General features: G+C 39.5%; 1 protein-coding gene across 3 annotated transcripts in view; it reads left to right on the top strand.

Moving 5' to 3' along the window:
• TIPARP (TCDD inducible poly(ADP-ribose) polymerase) overlaps window positions 1-22,142 on the top strand; it is a 47,554-nt gene that overhangs the window by 8,395 nt on the left and 17,017 nt on the right. For 2 of the 3 annotated variants that reach the window (XM_009668488.2, XM_009668489.2), the window contains exon 2: window positions 11,941-12,941. In XM_009668488.2, coding sequence (XP_009666783.1) covers window positions 12,004-12,941 — 938 coding nt within the window. In that variant the 5' untranslated portion in view covers window positions 11,941-12,003. Of the gene's footprint in view, window positions 1-9,119; window positions 9,503-11,940; window positions 12,942-22,142 lie in introns of those variants that run through there. The other variant, XM_068954018.1, reaches the window with a different exon arrangement.

Raw genomic sequence — 22,142 nt, 5'->3', positions numbered from 1 at the left:
GATTATGAGCAGTTCAAATGAAGTCCCCCCAGTAGGGATGTATCAGGTGATCTGCAGTGCGATCGTGCTGGCCCAGTTCTGCAGTCTGAATTCCTGTTAGTGGGAGGAAGTCAGCCAGATGGGATTTCTGAGTCTGAAATGTGTGTCATCCTGGCACCCACCCACATATTATTGCTCCATCCTTTAACAGGGTAGGAGGATCTCATGGTGGTTGGTATCGCTTTCCACCTGTGAGTTATCTCTGGGGGTTTCCCGATCCTTCAGCCCCCTTTAGTTTGGCAAAAGTCTTTTGAATCTTAGCCACCGGAAAATTTTAGCGTAGAATGTGTAGTCAGAGGAGTTGGCCACCCATATGCTGATAGCTCTTAAAATGCTAATATCTGAGGAAAGAAGGATGGACTAGAAACTAAAGGATTATGTGAAGAATGCTTGGATGAGCAGGGAATAAAAGGGGATATTTGTGACTACTTCCTCTTTTGAGTGGTTATTTGTAATCATATATAACACAGACAATGTACATATAACTCATCATGTTAATACCTATTTCACTATAACAATCTGTATAGAATGAAGAGAAGTGCACAGGAATCATATTCAGCCAACATATGACTTTAGATCTCTCTCTCTCTCTCTCTCTCTCTCTCTCTCTCTCTCTCTCTCTCTCTCTCTCTCTCTCTCTCTCTCTCTCTCTCTCTCTCAATAACACTAATACTGAGAATTGGGGTGACTCTGTGCAAGTCAGACAGGGCACAGCAGTGCTAGCACTGATACGGGCATCCCTTCTTAGCTGGAACAGAATGCTTACCCAGCCTGGCCCTCATCAGGTTTCTGCCACTGGGAAGGAAGATCAGGTATGGGGAGTCTGCAGATATGCTCTACAGCAGCTGTGTTGGATCCAGGGAGCGTGCTGCTGGGCTAGACCTAAGGAGTGCAGCAGGACCCAGGTGAAGGACAAAGAGCCAGTCAGGAGTGGGCAGTGTTCTAGTTCTTCTCTGCCTTGGATCTACTGAGTTTAACATAAAATCCGTGTAATGTACAGAAGTTTCAAATGTCCTTCCCAAGAGTTGTACGGAACTGATCCTAGCAGCAGGATAGCTACGTGCTTGTGGTGATTTTGAGCTTGGTGTAGATCTGTTAGCTTTGAATAGAATCAGTTCAGGGTCATTTATTTCACAGCATAGGCATATTGATTGGAGATTAACCCATTGACAGATTACTGAGGATTAGCTTTGTGTTTTCTAGCTAGCCAGTCATGTCTAGACTCAATCTAGATATATGTTAAAGGAAATTCCTCCAAGTTGTGTTTTTTTTCTTTCCTCTGATTTAAAAGACCTTAGAAAATGTAACAGAAAAAACTAGCTCTATGAACAGAATTGATATAGTAAGGCAGTATCCTGTACCCTTCTGGAATGCTGAATTCAGCAACATTCAACTTTCTGAATTGTAGAATATGAAGCATTTATGGTGTACTCCCACACAATAGATTCTTTCCTCAAGAAATATATCTTTTAAATGCATATTCTCTTTCTAGAATGTACAGCACAGCATCTCTCCTACCCATAGTCACTGAAGTCTGTTTCAGACAAAGAGCATCTGCTGAACATAGCAACCCTTTTACTGTTTTCTGTGTATTATCTCACGCTGCTTTAATTTATATGTTCTGCAACTTGTCGACTGCATTCAGCTGCTCACAATATCCGTGACAGGGAGGCTTCAGGACCCAAAATTGGAACGGTATATGCCTTGCAGTACTGAGGCAAGGTGTGCAGGATTTCAGAACAGTTGGTGGTTAAGGAAAAAGAAGGCCTCATCCCTTTTTCTTCCAGATGTTTTTATGCCATTTATCAGAGTTAGAACTTTACCATGCTGCTACAGCTGATGAAACTACAGGTAGCACACTGGATGCATTTGGTATACTCGTGAATAATTTCCATTGGTTATTACCATTTTCAGGAGGCACAATTAACTCTAAGGGTTTGAATGTTAACGTTATATCCTGAGTTTCAGATTTCTGTGTTCTTCGGGTACTGACTCTTAGAAGAAAAATCTTGTGTTGAATTTAGTGGTGAATCTGTGTTGTTCACTTTAAGATTTGGATGCTGCTGTTTTCCTCCCTGCCCTTTGAATCATGCAGAGCTTGGGAGGAGGAGTCAGATTTTTAATACCTCCCCATTTTATGTTGTAAGGCTTGACCGTTTTAAAGGGATATGTGCAGACAGACCTTTGTGCCCCTTCAACTTCTAAAGGGTGTTGCAGGTCTTCAGTTACCCGGTAAAACATGGATTCTACAAGCTCTAATGAAGGTTTGCTCTAGTGAACAGCTGTTAGCTGTTTTTGTCAGATTCAAAATGCTATAATGCTGTTACCTTCCATGTGTCCCTTTAGAAATTTTTGGCATTTCTGATTGAAGAGTGGCCATTTTTTGCGTATAGATAGTAAACTACCTACATGTTTTAGATGGAACCAGGTCTGTTAATTTTAGGCCTGTTTTAGTGTTACTTGGCCAACACTGAATTATAAAGGAATGTTCCTCTTCTGTTTAGTTTAAATAGGAGTCAGCCTAAAGGAGAAGAAACAAAGCACTGCCGCCCACACATTAGTTCTACCTTGTGGTAGGATCTATCTGTTCCAGAATCATCAGCGTTTCAGAATTAACCTTCACAAAAACCCAAAAGTCAAAACCAGGGTATTGTATGATTCAGTTTGTATAGATGCTTATAAAGTTAAGACTGTGTTGTAACAGCTAGCTTAGTCTTATCTACATTGACATGTAGCATGCTTGCACTAATTTAAGAGATTTCCACAAGAGGGTGCCCTAGTTCGGCAAAATCTTGTCAAAACCAAATGAGAGTCCCCATTGTGTGCATGTTTCTCTATCAGTTTATGTATTAATTCATGTATCTAAATCACCTTGAACATTGGATAGACAACTTTAGTCAGTTTAATGTGCTAGGGTGTCTGTCCAGTCCAGTAAACAGACACATGAAGCTTGGTGCATAGGCAAGTCATGGATATTTCTGCTGTGACCTAAAGGCAGTATTTCCAGAGGTCCCATTCACACTGGTGAAAGACTGTCTTTAGACTTCAGTCACAAAATGCTATTCAAATCTTTGGATTTTTTTTTTAGCGTACTGAAACTTGCTACCTGTTCCTCAATTTTGTCTGCAAACATTCAGTGCATGCAATTCAAGATTTTTTTTTTTTAAATATATTACATTATCTTATATTAGTATTCTACTGTGTTGAAACGTCGTTAAGTTGCCTCTCAAACTGGTGCAACACTGAATGGTACAACTGCAGAAAAAAACTCCCATCTAAAAAGGTAAGTTCTTCAATGACTGTTGAGCATGACTGATTTTTTTCTGTTTCTTTTTGTGATAAAATTATTACTTAATTTCAGAATATAGTAAGGACCTGTTATTGAAGTTTAAGTGTAAGTTGTATAATGTTACTGTACTGACATGCTAAAAGGATTAGAATGTTTTGCTGGATTTATAGGCCATAGTTCTAGGTCCCTCACTCTAAGGCAGCAGTCCTAGAGCAGTAAGATGTCTGCATATAAATGATTAACCGTAACATATTTTTCAGGAAAAGGACCTACTTTTGAATCATGCATTCCCTTCCCATACATGAATCATAAATCACTTAGAGATAATCTTACATGACAGCCAGCAAAACAATTAAAACCATGCTGATATTCATACATGTGATGTATGATTGTTTTTTCTGTGAAATGATGGTTTCACTGAACATTCAAGGCTTTATTAAATAATAGAAACACGGAATAGTGATATTTTAAAAACTTTTAATTATTAGCATGAGATATTAAAGGAAGGTGAATATGGGATAAAGGAGAATATGACTTTTGATACCACTAGCTGCAAATTTAGCAGCTGAATCTGGATTCAAAACATTTCATGTACTGATACTAATTGTAGTTATTCTGGTTTTGATACTTTTTTTGGACCTGTGTAAGAGAGAATAATATTAAGCTTATACTGAAGAACCACAGCACCACACAGTGAATATATATGTCCTTTAATTTGCAAGAAAAATTTACCTAGACTTTTATCTTAAAGCAAATAAACTAGTCCTTTTTCTTTCCATTTGCACCAGTGCTAGATTTTCATGGGTAAGCAGGTGAGGTTTTTTCCTCATATTTCACTAGTTTGTGGATCGCACCAGGAGAATAATCTGGGCTTATATTTTTTCAGAACTACTGTGGCTGTAGATCACTGCTGTCCTCCAAAGAGCCAAATACATCTACCAGTCAGATACGCGTTATTGTTTAGTTAGCTAAGATTTCTTGCTGCATCTTATCAACAAAGGGGCAGAAGAAGGAATAGTAATTACTATTGTTATTTACTTACTGATCACCTTGCATCTAATGGCATTTTCAGAAATAATTCTTCAGTGTGGCAATGTGTGGAAGTCAGCCATTTTTAAAACATGGATACACAACACAGATACTCCCTACCCAGGATCCCAGCCTGCTCTGTAGGCTATGACACGACGTGTTTGCTACTACCAGGAGGTCCTTCTTTTGACCTAAAGCCATATGTACAGCAGGGCCAAAGTCAGGTCAATTTTCAGCATTTCCAGTGGAGAAAGACTTTAATTGTTTAGAAAATTTCACCTCAGCACGTTTGGATCTTGCAATTTCTCCTCTCTCAACCTTCAATATAGAATAAAAGATTTATCCCACTAGGTGTCACTACAACAAAGGCTACCGAAATGTTTAATAAACCTTCATTGCCCTCCTCTCTGTAGATTTCCATTATTGAAAATTTGTCTTTTATTTTTCCCCTTCGTGTGAACACCTTAAGCACTTTTGTTTCTTAAAAAAAAAAAAAAATTGCTAGGCCTAGGATTAAGAGGGTGGATAGAAACATACTCAAAAAGTCAAAAGTATCAGTATTTTATTTATACAGCTTGTGAGGGGGAGGAAAGAGAAATATTTATATATCAACAGACTCAACCTATTTTCTATATTGTGATTGAAAAATGAACTATTGTAAAATTACACAGTTCCTGCAAAATCTAAGTATAGAAGAGTCAGCACATCTCAATAGCAGGATGAACTGAAATATCAGAGATTCTCTTTTTCTAGCTCTTAACTTTCTAAAAATGCCTCCATCATTGACCTTCCTTTTCCCTTGATACTTATATAACCTGACTTGCTGGCACGTTTTCATGTCAGAACAAGGGTGTGGGGTTTTTGTTTTTTTGTTTTCAAGGTGGTATTAGTACTTGTCATCAAGTATTGGTATGGAAAAGGACCATCTCTCTGATCAGTTTGTAAAGCATTACAATAAAAATTAGCTCCACATATGAATTCTTGAATTGCATATTGATTTCTAGCCAATAAATTTGCACCTTTTGCTCAGTACTGTAGAACATTAACATTGTAATTGTTTTATTGCTAAATTGATGTCAAAAGTTCAGAATTTTTACCAAAATAAAGGATTTAGGACTTTGTAATCTGTATTTCCTATTGCAGATAATGGTAATGGTTGAGTAGCTCAATTAAGAGCAAAAATTCTTTCATTCATTTTTATTTTCAGCAATAATACATGCTGCAACACAATGAAGAAAAAGGTATATACAATTGTATGCTGTCTTTTACTTTGAAGTGTTAGATAGTTGCTCCATTGCATCGGGGCTATAGTATGAGTCAAGAGACTTATGTCCTCTTCCCACTGTCAATGACTTGTTTATTGACCTTGGCTAAGACTCGTTTTGTATTTTTGTTTGACGTTTACAGCAGACAATTACAGTTATGTAATATTAATGAAAAAAAACCTAGAATCATAAATTTCAGTATTTTATAGTAATAGTAAGTACTGATTTCTTTACCTGTATGTAGTGGAAAATCCAGTGAGTGCTGTGAAGCATTTTTTTTTAAATGTAAGATGTTGTGTAGTGACTAAATTGGAGAATTGGCAGAGAAGTTATTGGAGGAAACTTTGGTACCACAGAAGTCAACTTGATTGTCTTTATCTGCTGTTTAAAGTGAAGTGGATTGCTTATACTCTGTGTGCCTAAAATGCATTAGGGACAGTAGTGCTGAGATTACTCACAAGACTTGCATTTTTTTTTTTTTAATGCCTTGAAATCCATGGATAAAAGACGCCACCTAAATGAAACTTTATTATGAGTCATCTCAAAATTAGTTAACTTTATAAAATATAAATTTCTATAGAATGAGTTTTGGTCCTGTAAGTTCTACGTTGAGTAGCAAAGATCTTGGAATAATATTTTGTGAGGACTAAATTAGCATTGCATAAATGGAATTTATTTACAGTCTTGAACTGACATGCTGTTTTGCATGCTGACTTTGAATCACCTTTTCTGGAAAGGCTGTCTACTATAGAAAGGTATGTGCCACATAACACCCAAATTCAAAGCCTTTTCTTCTCAGAAGTTTCGAAGTTCACCTATCCGATAATTGAGAAAATGAAAATCTAAGCATGTTAAGAGTTTTGGATAGATGACCAAACTAGATACTGCAGTTGAGAAGTATATCTTGCATAGGCTCTGTGTGTCTTTGGGATTTAATAGCTTCAGAGTAAAGGAGAACACACAGTGTATCTCTGGTGTACCTTGTTCCACAGTATCCTTCCAAATTCCATCTACGTTTGTTGACTTCATTTTGGTATAAAACCTCAGAAAAGGAAAATTAACTTTTCTGTAGTATGATGTGACTTAAGAAATTAGGTTTCATTTTGCAAGTATTCAAATACAAAAGGAAGTCTTGCTTTTATCACCAAGAGAAATGTGTTGGAGCCTCAGCGCCTTTTTTTTTTTTTTTCCCTAATGTGCACGTTTTAAGTTGAGTCCCTTCTTTTGTCACTGAATAAGTGAAGTCCACGTACTGATTATTCCATTATTTGAGAGTCAGAATTGTATATTACTGTATTCACTCTGATGCAGTTTACCATCTGAGAGGAATAATTAAAGCTTTCTCTTGCTTAGGATTTAAACAAGTGTTTAAAATGAGATCATACTTTCACAGTGGTCGTAGTTTCTTTATATGTATATGTGGGGTAGCCTCAAAAATTGCTGTATGATGTGATGGTGTGTCATGATGTGTTTCCTTTAATTATACATTTGTTCTGAGAAAGATGGTTATTCTAGGCCTTTTTCTTTTCTCACTTATATCCTTACAACCTCACGGTAGTGGGAGGTGTGCATATCTTACTGTGTAGCTGAACCATATGTGTTATTTATTTATATCTCACACATGAAATCAGCCATTACAAACAGATCATTTCTGTGCTGGCAATTTTAAAATAAATGCAAGTGTGTATACAGTTCTTTCTCACTAAATGAGGATATGACAAGTTGCCAGTCACTGTGCTTTGTAAAGCTCTTGTTTGTTGAGTCAAGGTAGAGTGTAAGGTTGTGCCTGTCAGATGTTTCAGACACTCAAGAGTTCATTAACGCTTACTGACCATTGTGATGAAAATGTGTTTTCAGCTCCTCTAGATAGGAGGGCCGCCTTTACTCAGCCTATATTGTGTCATTCCATATGAAGTCACCTCCAACTGCATGGAGATAAATGTTGTAATTTCTTTGTAGCGACGGCCTATTTTCTTTGCATTATAAATGCAGCTGTATGCGCTGTAAGGCTACTTATGCCATCTTAAAATGACAGTTTTGTCCCAAATGCCTGAATTCTCTGTATACCTGATTCCATAAAATCACTGAGCATCTGTATACATACAGAATGAAACACTGACTTTTAAAAAAAGCACACACAACAATATCGCGAATGTTCCATCAACATAAATTTTAGCTTTTGAAGTTATTTAGCTCCTTATAATTTACTTATTTGGGGGAGTTAGTGATGTACATGCATTTAATTCTGGTGTTATCAAGTCTGTTTGAATTGATGGGAACGTTCTGTTGAAATTTACTACAGAAATATGAAGCATGCGATTCACCAGAGAAACAGCCCAAGCAATCGCACTAGCAGTTGAACTAACACATCATGTTCTCATACATACACAGCATATAGCCAAAAGATGACAGCATGCTAATGGCTTTTGGACAAAAGCAAAGTCAAATATATGCTTAACAAACTTCACCTGTAAAAGTTACTGTGTGAATAAAGAGCAACTTACTGTAATCCGTTAGAGTTACTATATCTCATGCTTTCCTTTTCAGTGTATGCCACAGGCATTAAGTAGTTAATACTATAGGCCCAAATCCTGTCATACCTGTGCAAGAAGAGGTCTGAGAAAATTGCCTTTGTTCCAAGATAGGCTTCAATTTTACTCTGATATAAATAATTTATGAGCTATTAAGGAGTATTCTTTGAGTAACTTACAGTGCGAAGTTCAGTAACTTTTGGAAGTTAAGGAGAACATTACCTTTGGCTGTAGGGAGGACTGTTTATTCCAGTATGCGGTGTGACCTAAGCTGAGAGGACTAACATAGTGTTACAAGATTGCATGGTTCTCAGAAGTGACTCCCTCCGTCATGTGCAAGCACACACACGCTTGAATGCACTGTAATTGTCCTGTAACTATTTTTTGGCTGAGGAAGTCCTCTTTGCAGCCCCTTTTTGAAAGGAGGTTGGGGCTTGCAAGGTTTACAGAATTGAAGTTCAATACTTAATGGTAACAAATGCAAAGGAATCTGTGTCACCCTTTACTGTTAGAAATTATCTCGTTACTAAGCTGTAACTATTCTTTTGTTTGTGTTACTCTTAAAATTTTGAAATGCTGGTTCCATACAGGGATTTTAGACATGTAAAAGAACATAGATCGCTTTCATGAATATTAAACAAACAAACAAACAAAAACCCCATGCACCAGCTAAGAAAGCCAACCAGATCGCTTGAAACATATTTATCTTCGCCCAGCTTGTTTCTACAATTGTAGATGCGGAACGCCGTGCCGAGCGGCTCCTTTGCGCCAAGCCCGCGCTCGTTGCCGCGCACGCAAGGGGAGCCAGTCCTGGCCGTGCGCCGCGCTGCGCCGCCCGAAGCGGCCGCTGGGGGCCGCGGGCGCGCTGCCCGGCGGCGGCGGCGGCGGCGGCGGGCAGGAGGGCTGGGGCCGGCCGGGGTGAAACTGCGAGCAGCGTCTTGCGGCGCTCGCCTCCCGCAGCCCGGCGGGGCGGGGGCGGCGGCGGCGGCGGCGGGCCGGCCTTCCCGGCACGGGCGGCGCGGAGCTCCTCCCCGAGCCGAGCAGCTGCCTGGCAAGTGCTTGCAGGAAGCAATATTTAAAACAGCTACGCTAACATGTGAGCAGCAGAGGGATCTGGCGGGGCTCAGTGCTGCTGCCGAGGCGGAATGGGCGGTTTGTCACGTACCGCTCCGCGGGCAGGAAGGCTATGAGCTGTGCACGCCGCGGAGAACAAGGAGAGGAAGGCTGTCGCTCCCCGGAGCGCCGGCTGCCCGCCCGCCGGGGCTCGGCGCCGCCGCTGAGCTCGCGGAGAGCCGCCTTCGCCGCCTGACCTGCCTCCCTGCACGGCTCTTTTGTTGCTGCCTTCTCAGGTAACCCGAAAGGCAACTTGAGAAGTAACCTGGGGCATGTAACCTGAGATTCAGGCGACTGTGAGGTGAAAATATTAAGAGTGACCGTGTGCGTCCGATTGTAGCAGTGAGTGCAATCCCCCCCCCGCAGAATGTTAATGTTGTTTTGAAGGTTTGCTAAATTGAGTCAAAATGCAAAAATCTCGCTCTAAGTGAATAACAGCTGGGTGGTTTCGTTGTGTCGGGGGGGAGGGTGGCAAGAACGGTTTGGGTTACAGAGCAAAGCTTTGTGGGGGAGCGGTACTGTTTGCGTTGCCGATTGCGGTGTTTGCCGTGCCTGTGAGGCACCGGGGAGGCAGGAGGGCTACCTGCCTGCTTGCACGTTTTTTGAAGGATACGTAAAGTTGCGAGGTGATTAGTCCGTTAGGCTTTGTTGTTTGTTTTTTTGGGGGGTTATTTTGTTGTTGTTGAGTTTGGAGTTTTGGGGGGTTTTGGGATGTTTGTTTTCTAAGTTCTAGGTCCAGTAGACTTGCTTCCTTCAGCAAAGCAGAAGGAGGTGTGGTTCATGTGAGATAGCTAGTACTTAGGGACTGAACTAGCAAACCAACAGATCTTTTTCTGATGAAGCAGAACGTGCAAGTGTGGTATTGTTCTATGTGGTTGTTAGTGTTGTTTCTAAATAATATTGACTGTTTGGGGGTGTTAAAATGCTTAAATAGAAGTGTCAACAAATTCCGATGTTTCTTTCCGCTGGTTTCTACTTTTTAAAGATATTGGAAGACTAACTCCATATGATATAGCAATTCTTTTAAAAATAACAGCAAAATTTGAACAATGGAGTATAGAAACGAGCAAGAACAGCATTGAAATAGCATTAAAGATATAGCTGAAAATGTCCATAAGTCACTTACTTGGCCCCTAGGCACAGTAGGACTCCTTGAACCGGGGGTGATCCTCTTATGTACCATAGATGCTGTTAGACCTAGGCACAATGAAGTGCAGAATCTGCTTCCTTTTGCAGTTTTTAAGACCTTTGAAATTACTTGAACCTTTAAGGTACTGTAGAGTGCTTAGAGAACTGCTTGATATGCCTGTGGAAGAATAATAGAGATTTCAGTAATTTTGGAATTTGTTTTAGGTGGCCAAAAATATTTTGGTTGTTTTAATCTAAAAATAGAAAAACACAGAGGTACAACTTATTTTCTTTTTCTGCTGGTCCTGATAATGTTCTCTCGCAGGGTAATGCAAAAACTCTATAAATGAATGTTCCAAAATAAAAAAGAGGAATTTTGAAGGACAAATTTTTAAGCATTAAATTACTGCTAAATTTTTATCTCGGTTTCCTGAGAATTTTTTTCAAAATGAGAAGTTCCTTTCTTGGAATGCATATTTTCAGGAAGTAATCCTTAATGTGTTCCAATCTAAGCTTTGAGTCTGAAGAGTGTTTAATTAAATGTAATCAAATATTACAAGATTCTTGATTAACAGGTATACATCTTGCTTTCTGGTGACCTGGTAGACATAGGTATTTTAATGTCATGAATAATTAATTTTTCACCATATTAGTGATTGCCTTTTCTGTATTCCTAAACCACTTTATGTTCTTCGCTGCTCAGTTTAATTCTCGTGGACTAGCCTTACGGGAGGCGAATGAGCTCGGTGTGTCACAGAAGGGTGACTGAGTGCAGTATATGCGTATGAGTCAGACTATGAGAGAGTGTGTGGGTATGTGAGAACGTCTGTGTGTGAAGTGGGAGTGTCTGGACACGTATGAGACTGTAAGTGTCAAATGAGTAGTAGGAGGAAGTACTGTTAAGTACTTGAACTAGTGGGTTTGTAAAACCAAGGATTAAATCCTTACCCCCATTGAAGTCAGTTATGAAGTCTGCCGTTCACTTATGTGAAACTAGCAGTTCTCTAATAATGCTACTGGGGGGATGTGTGAGGTTACATAAGAGAACAGATATATAAATCAAATAGGAATATGTAGGTCTATCCATTTATCTGGTGGGAGGAAGAAAGGGTGCACCAGTGTTTTGGAGCTTGGTGGGAGCTTTCAGGGCTGGATGTCTGCTAATGCTTCCGTTCTCGACAAAAACGAACAATGCAGTGCTTGCTTTTGTGGAATATAAGGAACCAAAGTGGCGTTTATTATTAAACATCATCACAGGGAGAAGGGCATCTGTTCCATCCTCCCTGCCCCTTCTGCTCCCTCCAGGGACTGTTTGTGCGTGCCTGAGTGTCTGTGAGACCTCATATGTGAGAAGACGACTGTGTTTGGGATTAATTAGCTTGAGTTTAGCTGGTTTCATGCTTTACGTGCCTAGGGGCTACCCACAGTCACAGAGAGGGGAGGAGTTTGCTGTTGCTGGCTTGAAATCCTCTCCAGGGGTGATCTTGTTCATGTCAACCATGAGCAATTAAAGAGATTAACTGTCTTGTTTTCCTTTCTGCCCTAGATTGATTCTTGTGAGGCTCTGGGACGTTTGAAAGTGATTTGGAGAGAGCAAAGTCTGTGTCTGATGGACACCGAACCAAAGCCAGCGTGTGTCATGCCGCAGGCTCACTGCCCAGGAATGAAGTGCCCTCCTCCAGAGGACTTTCCTCCTCAGATAAGATTGTCTGAAAAAATCCCCCCAGTGAAGCCTTGCTTCAAGAAGAAGCAGCAAGTGCAGAAGAGACTGGACACGGAAACTCTCCGGGCTTTGCGGCCAATCTTTACCAGTTTGCTGGGAGCTGGAACCCTGGATAGGGTCTTTGTGCCCCGAGGCCAAGGTGGTAGTGACAGTGATTTGTGTGAACCTGCTGTGAAAAAGGCTCTGGAACTCAGTTCTTCTTGCTCCCAACCAGAAGGTAATGTGACTGTGTTGATGCCAACAGCTCCAGATGTACAAAGTCAACTGCCAGTACCTCATCCGTCTTCTGGGCATCCTGAGCAGGAGGTCCAGTCAGGAGAGCAAGGCTTCTCATCAGAAACTTCTCCTGGAACTGCTGCTGATACTAGTAATGAATCATTCCAGGATCATCCTTTGCATGCACCTTCTAGTGATGCTGCAGCTTGTCCGTTGTTCCCAGACAAGATTCTAGAAAGCTACGCATCTGGCTTATTCCAAGAGAACAGCTGTCCAATGCAATACAATTTGAACACAAGTGATAAATCCAGTGCTGGGATATTCCAGGATAAAAGTGAAGAAGCCTCTCTTGATCTGGTATTTGAACTCTTGAACCAACTGCAATATCACACTCATCAGGAGGACGGAGTAGAAATCTGTGTGGATTTTCTGCAGGGGACTTGTGTTTATGGCAGTGATTGTCCCAAACATCATACAGTGTTGCCGTATCACTGGCAAGTGAGAAGGACAACAACTCAGAGTTGGCAAAGCGTGACCAATGATTCCCAGGAACATCTGGAAAGACTCTACTGCAACCCTGACAACGACAGGATCAAAGTGAAATATCGGTAGGTAACTGAATTTTACTCCCTTACTAGCAAAGCCAAGAGTGCTTAGCCAAGAAGCAGTTAAGAAATATTCTTTTTCTGATATTTTATATACAAGTATTTTCCAAGCCTTATGGTGATGTTATCTGAATCATATATAACAAATTTGCCACAGACAGAAAATTCTTCCACGCCTATTAAAACTACTGCTACGTACCTGGAAAACATTATCTTTAGCAAAAGGACTTGAAGCATGTGAAAGGGGAAAACTTCAGTTCTGTAAAACTGAGAGAGTCATCAGAGACTGTTGTGCAACACTGTACTTGTTCTTGACATTCCTAATTAGTCTTGTCTCTCTATTTGAAAAGTGGCAGGATGAATGAACCTTTGCAGTGATAGAAATGGGAATGGTACAGCAGTGCTTTTTGCCATTGTGAATCCGGATTGACTGTATGCGTTGCAAGCACAGTTTTCATAATTATATTCTAAGCAACTGAAATTAGATAGGTGCTGTGTTCACTTTCAAATAGTTGATAATTTATGGTGATGTTTCAGCTGATTGACTATGAGCAACCTGAGTAACACCTTCAAAAATGTTGATCTACCATTTAAGTAGTTTCACCTAAAAATGTTTAACTGTACATTAGAAGTCATTGTTTGCTCTGTGTAGTAGTGTTTTTCTAATTTCAGAAAATGACAAGCAGCTTTTAAGTTTCCCTGATTATGTTCTCAACTTGGACTAGATCCTGCGCACTGAGGTGTAGAACAAAACTCCTTTCAACTTTTATAGTTTAGGTTCCATTTTGAATGGTAATGCAGAGTGACAGCGTTTACAAGATCATGAGACCTATGTGGTCCATGTTCTTGTGAGTGCAGGGTGTAGATTCTCAGTTTTCTGACTACTGAATACTTTTTTTCTGGAGGAAATATTTCTCACATCTTTTCTGCCCTGTCATATTCTTTAAGCCTCTGGTGCAACTAATTCTGGTAGTAGTCAAGTTCAAAACGACAATTTCATAGTTGTGTAGGAAAAACTTCAAATTTTTCTTTGGCATCTGAGTCTCTTTGGGTTTTTCATTGCCCTTCCTTCCTTCCACTTTCCGAAGAAATATGTCCCTTCTTCCTTAATGTTTTAGGGCAGAATTATTTTATTTTCATTTACTATGCTGAGATTTCCTATTAGGCATCAGATACCCAATCTAATAGCCAGTCAGTGTGAGTCTTTACATTGACCTGTCTGGATGTTGGATTAGGCCCTAAAACTCAAGCTTTATCAACCTACAGATTCCCATTTCATCCTCTTTGCTGAAGGTAATACCAACATATAGATACTCCACACTGAAACTGAAGTAGGAAATAATAAAATAAGTTATGCAATATAGGGAGCAATCATATTTTCTCTTCTCTTTCTCTCTCTCTCAACTGCACAGCAGAGTAAATCCACCATATTTTACAGCAGAGAGACTTCCATTTTTTCCAGGTATTTTAAAAGATTTCTGAAAACTGAAATAATAAATGTTCAAAGGAGTAAGGCAAGCCCAGGCAAGTAATTAAAACTTGAGCTCTGTGCAAATGAGCAGAAAGTTATTTTTATTTTTTCAAGCATATATCACAAAATCCGTTGCTACACACGTGATTTGTCTGTTCTAAATTATGGAGTCTAGAGTGATTAAAAAGAAACAATGCTTCATAACTACTTAATCATCCTATCTCCATATTGTAAAACTGGCTGAATAGTGCTATCTGCCTTTACACTTATTTTGCAGATTTCCAGTCTGGTGAGTATTTTGGCATCTTGGTACAGTGAGTTTCTGTCTGTCCAAACTGGTTGGGAAGGAACTTATCAGGATTATTGTCAGACACGTTACGTTCTGTTACCATGAATAAAGTCAGAGAGGCAGTATGATCCCAGAAAATCCAGGAGTGCTGGGTCGGAGCTCTGCTGCTTGTTCAGTAGTCAGTTTGAAACTGTGCTTTTGAAGTAGAGACAGATTCTTTGAATGCAAACTAGCATTCATCTGGTTTAGCTGAACTAGCTACCCAGTGAATGTTTGCCTGACTTTTTTTTTTTTTTCAGGCAAAAGTATTTTCTTGAGACTAAAAATTATTTTAAACATCAATATTTTCTAACTAAATTTCTGTATCGAGCTGCTGATTCTGCAGCCTGTGTTCTTTTCCTTCTCTCACATGATATTGTGGAGATCTTTTGCTTCAATCAGTCATGCCTGAATACCAGGTTGGATGTTTGCTACAAGTTTACAGTATCCTCTACCCTTCCTGTGGTTATATGAAAAATTTACCATGGAATTAAAAATCGGCAAATTCTGTAACTCCTGTATTTCTTCCCTTGAAAGACCTTTAGGTTTCTAGATAAGTATCAGTAAGAACCTGGAAATGAAACTTTTTGTTAAGGCTAAAGCTTCTAATTTCAAACAGTGAATCTGATGTTCCTTAAAACTTAGACTTAACATGGTTTCAAATAAGGCTTTGAAATGGAGGAGCTGTTTTACTGTGTGTCATAGCGAGTTTTCTTTTACCCAATATCTTACATCGGAGGAACCTTCTAAACCTTCAGATGTGGACTACTTGGACTCTTTACGAACCTTCATGGAGTTTACTTGTGGTCACTGCAACCTGGCTTTCCTTATATTCCAAGGCGATGTTGTGTCTCCTGGCAACAAGATGCAGATAGCAGCATGTTGAACCTTGCTGAGAGACTCACAAACATGCTAGAACAGCTCATCGTTCACATGGTTACCACATTATTTGGCTAAAGCTATTAATCTCTTCTGTCAGACTAGCTTTACAGGCCTATCTATACAGATTGCGTACATCAAGGAAATGTCTGTTCAGCAGTTTGCGTGTCCAAGAAAGGCCAAGTAGAAGCCAGCCAGACTAGTAACCGGTGGGTGGTAGTTGTTTATTCTACTTTGTTTTGAATGCAGTTTATATGGCATGACAACTCATTACTGCAGTCTGTATCCCTAATATTGTCATTGTGCCTGCTTCAAGAAAGCTGGGCCATTCAAGGAAGTGCTGGGCCACTGGTCAGTTAGAGAATAAGTTCTAAATCCAAATATGATTTTCTTCAGGTAGCTATTTATATAAATCTTGCCTCACGTCAATGTTATTTAGATGAGTAACGTAACATAAACATTCAGTTGTTTTTCACCTAAGGGGACACGATCTTAAAGTAGGAAGAGTGGTAAAGCTTGTTTAATTACTTCTTTGTCATAAGGCTGTCTCGAATAATCAGTTATTGCTCTTTGTCCTTAAACTGAATATATAACTTAATGATAGATAATTTATATTTTTACTTCCTTAAATCTGTGAAGTATTTATAGCCAAATATCAAGATGTCTAAACAAATGGGGGATACGAAGCAGGTTAAAATACTTATGAGCGCTCAGTTTTCTTCATACGTGTGAAGAGAGGCCCTGGAGAATTTCCAGACTTCAGCTAAGTACTTGAGAGAACAATGCCAAGTACTGCTTTTCAGCTTGAGAGTACCCAAGCTGTCGTATTTTAAGATGCCCTTTAGTAAGGGGAAATACTTGGCTGCAGAACTGAGCAGCTTCCCCCCCCCCCCCCCACACACCTGTCCAATCATGCCTTTGTTGTTTTTCAAAATAATGCACATCATTACTCATTACATTAAGATTTGATGAAAGCAACTGTGCAGTTCCTGGCCCATCAGAGCCTTCCTTTGGCTGAAGATTCCACCCCCTCCCCTGGCAAAGGGAGATGTCCTGGTGTGCTGTGGGAATTGCAGCATCTATTCTACTGCACGCACACCAGCATATCCCATCTCACGTGAAACAATAGCATCTCAAGTTATTCTAATTTTTTATGCAGCAGCACTCTATAAAAATATCCCTGTGGAAAGCATGGTAGTTCAAACTATGATCTTTTCTAGCCAAGTTCTCTGAAATCTGAAGCTGATGTGATTGTTCAGTTCCTTTTACTCCCCCCGCCCACCTATATCTGTGTCCGTACTAAATGACACATGAATCCGAACATCCAGTTTCAGTCAAATTTGTCAGAGGAATGAAAGTCTAGTGTAATTAAATTTCCGTAAGTTTTATGAAATTGGTTGGTAGTTAGAACACAAAGACCAGAATGCATGCCTCCACTCAGGGAGAATAGGTGGAACGCGAATGGCATATATTCCACTTGGCTGCAGTGGACTATATATGTCAGTCAGTATATATTCCTGGTTCTTGGACCAAGCCAAAGTAAATGCTGCCTCTAACCCAGTGGGGTTACCAACAAGTGTACAGAGGGACCTGGAAGGAGAAAGAAAGGTAAGGACAAAAATAAATCCACAAGAAGCTACTTTTCCTTTATTCTGGTGTTCATAGGGTAACTTATTTCTCTGATGCTGTTATGATGTGCTTACATAATTTTAAAATCGTGTAGAGCCCAGTGGAATCATTTCACTCATTCAGGGACTTCTGACTGAGGTCTGACTGATTGAACAACAGTTAACTTTGCAAAGTTATCTTTCTGATCGGCACAGCTGGCACAGTGTATGAGAACTCATGTTATAGATAACACTGGAGATGAGAAAACAGCTGAAATTTACTGTCTTGTGTGGTGCTTCTTGAATATACACAGCTGAATGGTTTTGAACTTCTTAATTCCTTGCTAGAAGGAATGCAATGCAGAGACACTAAATAAAAAGTACGTGAAGTGATTTGAGAAGTGTATGCCTTGTGCTTTATAACAGTGCGTTTCAATGGGTTCGTATTTGCCCTGCTTTATAGTAGCATTTGCATATGAAATAAAACTGATTGGCTTCTGGCTATACAAATTAAGGGGAAGTTACAAGTGTTATGTGAAGCTGTCATAGGAATCGGTAGCAATCACTCATATACCTTTTCTTGTTTCACGTCAGTAAACAGATGATAGTTTTGGAAACAGCTGTCACCTGGCTTCAGGTTGAGGTCAGTCTGTTCTGTGTGTACTTATGTTAATAAAACAGTCCTTTCTAAAGCAAAGATTTATAATGTTTAAAACGGATTGCCCAGAAGAATTGCTTACAGGTAATCCAGCAATCACAATATTGTAGCATTGTCTGCCTACCCGGTTCATTAAGGATGAGGAACAGAAAGAGTCTGTTAAAATTATTTACTTAGCACGAGCAGTGATCCTGAAGTTCCTTCTCACTTGGTACACATATTTGGTGAAATCAGTAGGAATATGATTTGAGTAATAATTGCAAAACTTGCTACGTGTAGTCAGATGTTCCAAAGAAGATCTCTTTGGGAAGCCTCATTTGGAGGACTTGAAACATCCAGGTGGATGTCCTTTATCAGCTCTGTTGCTTGTCATTCAGATTTGTGCATGTGCTATCTCTAGAATAGCTGCCACAGATTCCTGACCCTGAAGAAATTAAAATAAATTTAAAAAAAAAAAAAAGTTCTTCTGTTCGTTACATTTTCAAATGGAGACGTTGCACTTCTACGATGGTGAAAAAGTCACTGAAGCAATAGTCAGAAACCGTTTTCCTTTTGCTAATACATATATAGTGCTTAGTGTGTTTCATTACAGAGTCTTCCAAACACTAAATAAGTGTTCGCTTTTAAACTTCTGTAGGGGGGGGGGGGGGCAAATGGGTTAGTTGATCCGGTGCCCTGGAGCAGCAGCAAACTCAGCCTATCAGTTTTACAGCTACTTTGTGCCATTGCAATGATACAAAAATTAAAACAAACAAAAACCCTCTACGAAACACACCCTCATCTGGTGCAGGTAGGAGACCTTTGAAACTTTGAAACCAGCAATGTACCTCAGGCAAGGACATCCGTGTTTATCCTCTAGTACAAATAGAAGGTGCAACTTGGATTTGAATTATGAAATATGGTACATGCAGTAATCCTTGGAAGATCTGAATGTGTTTCAAGTCCTCATTGCTACAGATTTTTAAGAACTGAATTGTATTTCACACCTAAGGGCAATTTTAACCTGATACCTCGCGGCCAACAGTGGGTTTCTTGGGAGGAGCGCAAGAACTGAACAAACATGCACTCATACTTCCCTAGTATGCTCTCCTATCTTCCAGTAATCTGTGCCTCTGTGACCTCCTGATCCAGAGATGGTATCTTTGCGTGTAACAGAGCTGGATGGGGTGTTTTTTTTTTTTCTGCCAGAAAAGATCTGTGCTAGACTTTCATCTAAGCTGTCTATATATATATCAGGACCAGTATCCCAATAGTTGTTTGAGAATTACAAATACGTAATTGAAGCTGGACCCTCTCACTGTGTGGAAATTAGAGAACCTTGCTTTTCAAGCACCCCCCTTCATCAATTTTTTTTAAAGACAGAAAGCCCTGTCAACTGTTTTTTGTAAATTGTAGGAAAAGCAGTAAAACTACTGTACGGATAGAAGAAGATTGTCTTCTGATGACGGAGCCTTTAACTGTAGATGTAAATCTTTCTGTAGCAGCTTTATCTTTTCTGAATCTTTCTTACTGTATATGATCTGCATGGCTTACAATCATAGCTGAGAGAAGCAGTATGACAGGAGGCGGGGCCAATTAGGTAAAATGCAAACTAGCTTCCTGTCCTCTCACCTGCTGTCCTTCTCTTCAGTTTAAGAATAATGAGATACTGATAAGATGAAGACTGTAGATCCTATTTACCAGCCTCTGTTTTCATTCTTGCCCTGATGCAAAGTGATGCTGCTGTGAGGGAAGGATACTGTTTTTCTTTCACACTCCATATAGCAGATATCTAGGATTTGATTGCATATTTATTGCTAAGTTATGAAAAACTTTTTGAAGAAGGAATGTTACTTCACTGAGTGGTAACCAGGCGCTTACTTATTATTATTACTTATTATTACTTCTCATGGAGTCAGTATCTGTTTCACTAGGAGAAAATTTGGGCTGCTCTTGTCTCAGATCTGATGTTCCTATTTCAAGCTACCAGTGCCTTTGCTCAGAAAGAGAGATCTTAGTAAGATAATATGCCTTAAGTGAAATAGTTTCAGACAGCTCTGATTTTAAACACCTCTGGCATTATAAACCTCTCTGATGTCCCACCCAAAGCTGGACTGCAGCCAGCAACTTCAAACTGTTTGCCCCAAATAAAATGAAATGTTACCAATTTTCAGTCACCAGAAAGTGTAAATGCATATTTTTTTTAATCTCTTATAGTAACTGAATTTGATTTAACTCATCTTGCAAACTTAAATATGAAACGTCTTCATACCTGTTTGGATCTTTTAAGTTCATCTGTTCTCTTAAGTGGTTTTTAGATTATTGCTATTTCAGAGAGGAACTGGTTTAGTCATAGAGAGAAAATCAACAGTTTCATCATCTAAGTAGTGTTTAGCTCTCAATCTTGCTTAGTATCACAGCTGTTCTGATGGGAACTGAGTTTCATTTCCTGTGCAGACCTTTGTTGATCGATGTGCTGCTTTTCTTTCTTTTTTTTTCTTTCATGAACTCTATTTGTGGTAAGATTCATGACATGTAACTGAACTTAGGAGAAGAGTTTGAAACCACATGCATTTTCGTAGCATTTACAAAAAATATTTTTCCTAATCGTCTATTTCTACATAAGATATACAGAGCTTTTTTATTATTAAGTGGAAAGAGCATAGAGGAATTGCACATTAGATTTAAGTTCTTAAGAAGAATGCAAGGAAGAACGAGCCCAGATCATCCTTACTTTAGCATGCCACGTTCATCTAAAAAGACCTCAACATTGTAACTTGCTGGTAATGGGTACTTACCCAGTTCAGTGTCCTGAAGAAATTATTCCGTTGTGTTGTTTCTTATAGTAAGGGTACGGAAAAAGATTAGCTTATTCAGGGGACCAGGCTCTGTTTTTGAGAACACTTCTGAAGTTTGACTTCGAATTGCTGCTGTCATACAGCACAGGATTTTCCTTGTATGTTTGTTGTATTCTTAATAGGGTTCAATATGCTCCTTCTTTTAATGGAAATAATTCATTGAACTGCTTTATTTAATAAACAGAGACCTTTATTTGGTTGGTTGTTGAAGAGAGATTTTTAAGAAATCTCTGTTCCCATCTCTGTCATAGGTTCTCAGTGTGACTTTCGAGACGCTATTTAAGTCTCTCTGCCTCCCTCTTTCTGGGGTAAAACGGAGATAGTAACTGTCTAGTTCAGAAGAAAGATGAGGCAAAACTTTACGGTGTTTGCAGAGAGAATTAGTATTTTCAGTTGGAAAGTGCTGCAGGAAAAAAAGCGTTGTTTTTATTACTAGTTTTAAGCTGTATGAAGGCTGTGCCTACCGCATGATGCGAAAACATGGGAGTAACAGTTTGCCCCAGTAAGGTATTTTCCAAACTACTTTTCCAAACATCTGACAAATTTTAGTCTTCATCATCGTCTTTTCCACTGTTCTCCAGGCGCTGCTGCTTGCAGATACAGACTTCACAGTCGGAACAACGCTAGAGACGTTGTCACGCTAGCCGTAAAACTCTCCTTTACCTTACTTCAAACTGCCTTAGAAAAGTATAAAGAGCATTGGACTCTGTTCTGTGGAGCTCATCTTTTGGAGGCAGTTCAAAGGAATGGTTGGGATGGGTCTGTTTCATCTCTGCTCACAATAAAGGCTTTTTATTCCTGTTTTTGTATGTATTTCTTGTGCCGCTGTCATTGTCACGGCATTTAGGTGTTTCATCACCATTGTATGTGAGCATCTCCCTGTGGTTCCTTTAGCTGTGCAATCACATGACCATTATAAGTTGTTCTCTCATGCTCCCTTCAGGGAACAGAACAACGCAATATGTGTCTTGCTCATTTGTTTTTGTTTTTCCCTCTCCTAATCCATATGTTACCCGCAGGATATCCTTTATTTTGATCAAGACTTCATTTCATGCTTACGTTGTACCTCAGAAGTAGCAAATCATTATGCTGAAGATAAAGCGAAGTTATGCTAACTAACAGATCAGGCATAATTGCAAGCATCTAGCGTTCTTACTTTTCTCTAGTCCTAAATTTGGGGTCTTTGTCCCATATTTAGGCCTTGGACAGTTGAGAAGTACAGTTGTCACATTTGCTTTCTTTGGTGGTTATCTTAAAGTTCTTTTCATGGCTTTGCATCATATAAGCTTGCAATAGGCTTTTTAATATACAGAGGACATACTTTAACTGAAGAGCTGTTATTAAGCAACTTTTAGCATTTCTGAGCATGAATGAATGCCTGTACATGTTATAATTTAAACAGGTGAATACTTACGAATGTAGAA

Source organism: Struthio camelus, chromosome 9 (assembly GCF_040807025.1).
Source record: "Struthio camelus isolate bStrCam1 chromosome 9, bStrCam1.hap1, whole genome shotgun sequence".
NCBI lineage: Eukaryota > Metazoa > Chordata > Aves > Struthioniformes > Struthionidae > Struthio > Struthio camelus.
The sequence above is the reverse complement of the archived record's forward strand: the minus strand, read 5'-3'. Positions and strand labels throughout refer to the sequence as shown.